We start from the raw sequence: 5,680 nt of genomic DNA on the forward strand, positions 1-5,680 counted from the left end.
TCTACACAGTAATTGTCTACACAGTAATTATCTACACAGTAATTGTCTACACAGTAAATTGTCTACACAGTAATTGTCTACACAGTAAGAGTCCACACAGTAATTGTCTACCCAGTAATTGTCTGCAGTCATTTTCTATCCAGTAATTGTCTACACTGAGATTGTCTACACATTAACTTTCTTTCCAGTAATTGTCTATACTGTAATTGTCTACACAGTAATTGTCTACACGGTAATTATCTACACAGTAATTGTCTATACTGTAATTGTCTACACAGTAATTGTATACACAGTAATTATCTACACAGTTATTGTCCACACAGTAATCCTCTACTCAGAAATTATCTACACAGTAATTGTCTAAACAACAACTTTCTATCCAGTAATTGTCTCCACTGTAATATTACACACAGTAATTGTCTACACAGTCATTATCTACCGTCATTGTCTACACAGTAATTGTCTACACAACAACTTTCTATCCAGTAATTGTCTATGCTGTAATTGTCTACACAGTAATTGTATACACTGTGATTGTCTACACATGAACTTTCTATCCAGTAATTGTCTACACTGTAATATTACACACAGTAATTGTCTACACAGTAATTATCTACACAGTAATTGTCTACACAGTAATTATCTACACAGTAATTATCTACACAGTAATTGTCTACACAGTAATTATCTACACAGTAATTATCTACACAGTAATTGTCTACACAGTAATTATCTACACAGTTATTGTCCACACAGTAATCGTCTACTCAGAAATTATCTACACAGTAATTGTCTAAACAACAACTTTCTATCCAGTAATTGTCTACACAGTAATTATCCACACAGTAATTATCTACCCAGTTATTTTCTGCACTGTAATTTTCTTTCCAGTAATTGTCTACACAGTAAAATGTCTACACAGTAATTGTCTACACAGTAATTGTCTACACAGTAATTATCTACACAGTAATTATCTACACCGTAATTGTCTACACAGTAATTGTCTACACAGTAATGTTACACACAGTAATTGTATACACTGTGATTGTCTACACATGAACTTTCTATCCAGTAATTGTCTACACTGTGATTGTCTACACAGTAATGTTACACACAGTAATTGTCTACACAGTAATTGTCTACCATGTCATTTGTCTACACAGTAATTGTCTACACAGTAATTGTCTACACAGTAATTATCTACACAGTAATTGTCTACACAGTAGTTGTCTACCCAGTAATTTGTCTACACAGTAATTGTCTACCCAGTAATTTGTCTACACAGTAATTGTCTACACAGTAATTGTCTACACAGTAATTTGTCTACCCAGTAATTTGTCTACCCAGTAATTTGTCTACACAGTAATTGTCTACACAGTAATTGTCTACACAGTAATTTGTCTACCCAGTAATTTGTCTACCATGTTATTGTCTCTTGTTATTGTCTGCCCTGTCAGTGTCTCTCTTATAAAGGCTAACATGTAAGAATCAACCCTGAAATTGTCTCCCCCAGAAGTTGCTACCCTGAAATAATAACCCCTTACATTTGTTTTTCCCTTATAATGTTATATACATACCTGAGTTCTGCCCTGTAAACTTTCAATCCTTTGAATGAGATCAATCTGGCGGTGATACTGTGTGTCTCCTCCATCCGCAGATGTAGCCTGATCACATTTGTATAACAGTTATTAGTTTGGTCACATTAATTCTTCAAAATGGGTTAAGAACCATTTGTAATGATGATCACAAAAAGTAAAACTGATCCTTTAAAAAGCATCTGTAGACAGTTTTGAAGTCTGTCCTGTTTATATTTCACTGTATCTACCAGATTGCATTCATGAGATGAAAATGTCCCAATAATCCAACTGTTTCAAGCTAATTTAGTAAGAAGGGGATGTGATTTAGTAAGAAGGGGATGTGATTTAGTAAGAAGGAAGTGATTTAGTAAGAAGGGGATGTGATTTAGTAAGAAGGGGAAGTGATTTAGTAAGAAGGGGATGTGATTTAGTAAGAAGGGGAAGTGATTTAGTAAGTAGGGGATGTGATTTAGTATGAAGGGGATGTGATTTAGTATGAAGGGGATGTGATTTAGTAAGAAGGGGATGTGATTTAGTAAGAAGGGGATGTGATTAGATCAATGAGGTTTGATGGTATAGGACTGGTAATTTCTCACATCACAAACCAAGTTTTAATGAGATACCAACAAACACATGATAAATACATCAAGAAAGAGTAGAGAACAGATTTTAAACTTACATTTTCCGCCTGAGCTACAGCACGCTCCTCCTGGGATAGGTAGCTCTTTACTAACTTGACAAACTCTAGAGCATTCCCCATGTATCTTTGCTATAATCAGAACACATAAGTTACAACATATGTACAACATACAATGAATATACAACATTTTGTACCAAAGCAAATTGGGTAGACTTCCCAGCAAAATTTCCAAATTGCACAAATAAAAACCATTCAAAGAAAAAAACCCAAAAAAAACCCACACAGTTGAATGGGTGTATAATACGCCTGCGCATGATGTAATGAAATTACACCTAGGTTCTGGTTTATTACAAACTGTTATCAACCTTGAAAATGTTATACATTCTTAGAATATGGACAGCAACCTTCAAAAGTTTAATAAGAATTCAAGCAAGAAATACAAATGTATGGGTCTATATGAATTGTGAACAGTCTGAAGTAGCTGATACCTATTGACCTTTACCTTGGAGCCATGACCTTGGATCAAGATCATTACACACCCTTGGGTTATGGGCAACAATCCAATAAAGTATTTAATTTGAATCCAAGTAAATTTTATGGAATTATGAGCCAAACATGACATTGCAGATAGTCAGACAAAAAAACATAATAAACACACCTTACGTTAGGTATAGAAATGGCTTCCTCTGCCCAATCATTTTCTGAGTAATCAACAATACCTTGTATATGGCAACTTGGTTTCTATTTATACATATTTGCTGTCTGTATAATGTTTTGAAGTCATGGTAGATTTTTTAATAATCATAACCTCTCTTGACCTTGACTCCATGATATATATGACATGGTAATTGAATGATACAAGTTACCTGCTTATTAAGTTTTAAAATACAGGGGATTCACTGTATCACCTTAAGATCCTAGTTAACGTCAGTGACTGCATCCATATAGCTATGCTTTCCAACACAGAATAACAAAACATGCTAGAGTTAATATACCTACCCTGAGTTTGTGTTCAGAATCCCGCAGTTTTGTTTTGAGGACAAACTCAGTGGTGCTATGAATGGTTTCACTGAGTTTGTTTAGCACTGATTCTAGCATCTGATTAGCATATCCTTCGTCCTCTACATTACCGGAGTTCTCCTCATTCACCTCGCTCCTGGAATCATAACAGAAAGAGGTTATAATGCCTGCATTTTATGAAAGTGATAAATATAAAAAAATAAAAAAATAAAGGAATCAATTAAAAAGAGCTCTATTGGTTTGAACCAAAGTGATCACTGCTGCTGTTTATGTTCTCTGACCAACTATGACAACTTTATTATGTGAGCCAATGTGATACCCTTTTTTTTGTTCTGTGACCTACCATGGCAGCTGTTCTATAAGGTCAGCCAGCTTGTCACGGACCTCAACAGTGAAGGGATCTCGGTACTGATCCAGCAACTGACGCTGAATTTGTAAGGGTAACATCTTCACGTGGCCCCATAGTGATCTGGACTTCTCAAAGACTGGAGTCCGGGGCATCTGAAAGAAAACGATCACTTATAGTAAGTACACATTTACATGAAGGAGTATACAGAAGCTGATCTGTATTGTAACTAGCCTATTCTAGGACAATAACATACAGAGCCTAAAGTCAAAACCCCAGATATTGAAAAAGGATTACTGTTTGGCCTTAACCAATCAATGATAAAGAAACTTGTCTTATGAGTAAGAGTGGTACCCGTAAAGAAGAAAAATGAGTTATCAATACAGTACATAGACTTAAACAAGTTTACACACAAGCCTCTTCATTGTCAATGTTAATTAGAACTGTAATTCATGGGCTAGCTAACAACAACAATCCCCAAAGAAAATAGCAAAAAAATGCAATTCAAGGGAATATCCATATTAAGTGATGAGTAATGCAGCTATACAGCGTTTTCGTCTTTATAAATGTCCCTAAAATTACTGTAATTTTCCATTTAGAAGCAAAGAAGCAACACTAAAAATTACAATTGAATCCTCGAGCCCCCCCCCCCCCCCCCCCCCCCCCCCATTAAATAAATCTATGAGCCAATCAGAGGTTGAGGCAGCCATCTCATACTTTACCGTGGTTGTTTGTTACACATGTTATATACCTCATATATCGCTCCCTGTATTTTGTTACTGTTATCCGAGTCAGAATGTGAGGAACCAGTTATGTGTACATTTTGTTTTTAAATTGATCAGGTAATTTACAAAAAAATCTCCAGAAAAATGTTTTCTATGCGACCAACGCTAATTGCAGTATACCTCTAAATTAATTGGGGGCAGATCATTTGGTGGTTATAAAAACAGCAAGTAAAACTATGGTAAATTCTTTTATTAAACAGAAATCCATCTGACTAGATGGTGGTCATGAACTTTTTCATGTGGTTTTAATACACAGTCACTAATTAATATGTTTATTGCCATATAAAGTGTTTATAAATGTATATATAATTAGCAGAGAAGTATGCATGACCTTGAAACTGAGGTTACATGCATGTACAAACATTTCTTACATTTAACTCCATTTCACTGACAGGAGACTTCTCTTCGTCAACACTCATAGTTATGTCTTAAGTTCTACGTCACCCAAAAATCTACAAAACAGACAAAGTTTTTTTAGGTAATCATGAATCATCAAAATTTAAACCACAATACTCAATATCCTTTATGCAATGTAATACCCACAACACTCCACGCTATACCTTCTTTCTATGCACAACAATATTAAGCCTCCTCTCACACATACAATAATAAGCCTCCCTCTCACAATTACAAAACTAAGCCACTCTCTCACACTTACAATGATAAGCATCCTCTCACACTTACAATGCTAAGCCAGTCCCTCTCATATTTACAATACTAAGCCTCCCTCTCACGAATACAATAATAAGCCTCATTATCACACTTACAACGATAAGCATCCTCTCACAATTACAATCCTAAGCCTCATTCTCACACTTTAAATGCTAAGCCTCCTCTCATACTTACGATACTAAGCCTCATTCTCACACTTTTAATGCTAAGCCTCCTCTCACACTTACGATACTAAGCCTCATTCTCACACTTACAATGCTAAGCCCCCTCTCACACTTACAATGCTAATCCTCCTCTCATACTAAAAATACTAACCATCATTCGCACACTTACAATGATAAGCCTACTCTCACACTTTCAATGCTAAGCCTCCCTTTCACACTTACAATACTAAGCCTCCTCTCACACTTACAATGCTAAGCCTCCCTCTTGCAATTACAATGCTAAGCCTCCGTCTCACAATACTTAGCCTCCCTCTCACACTTATAATACTAAGCTTCCCTCTCATACTTACAATGCTAACCCTCCATTCACACTTACAATGCTAAGCCTCCTCTCACACTTACAATGCTAAGCCACCCTCTCACACTTATAATGCTAAGCCTCCCTCTTACAATTACAATGCTAAGCCTCCGTCTCA

The 5,680-nt window shown here is 35.8% G+C and overlaps 1 protein-coding gene across 4 annotated transcripts in view; it reads right to left on the reverse strand.

Annotated features, from left to right (window-relative positions):
- The window catches only part of LOC110453520 (signal transducer and activator of transcription 5A-like), a 51,082-nt gene extending 46,087 nt beyond the window's left edge, over positions 1 to 4,995 (reverse strand). For 3 of the 4 annotated variants that reach the window (XM_021502495.1, XM_021502496.1, XM_021502497.1), the window contains exons 1-5: positions 4,740 to 4,995; positions 3,581 to 3,738; positions 3,217 to 3,373; positions 2,257 to 2,346; positions 1,578 to 1,664 (exon numbers count right to left, since the gene is read on the reverse strand). In XM_021502495.1, the coding sequence (XP_021358170.1) occupies positions 1,578 to 1,664; positions 2,257 to 2,346; positions 3,217 to 3,373; positions 3,581 to 3,738; positions 4,740 to 4,787 (540 nt within the window). In that variant the 5' untranslated portion in view covers positions 4,788 to 4,995. The remainder of the gene's footprint in view (positions 1 to 1,577; positions 1,665 to 2,256; positions 2,347 to 3,216; positions 3,374 to 3,580; positions 3,739 to 4,739) is intronic. The other variant, XM_021502494.1, reaches the window with a different exon arrangement.
- Between the last annotated feature and the right edge of the window lie 685 nt (positions 4,996 to 5,680).

Source organism: Mizuhopecten yessoensis, unplaced genomic scaffold, assembly GCF_002113885.1.
Source record: "Mizuhopecten yessoensis strain PY_sf001 unplaced genomic scaffold, ASM211388v2 scaffold7441, whole genome shotgun sequence".
Classification (NCBI taxonomy): Eukaryota; Metazoa; Mollusca; class Bivalvia; order Pectinida; family Pectinidae; genus Mizuhopecten; species Mizuhopecten yessoensis.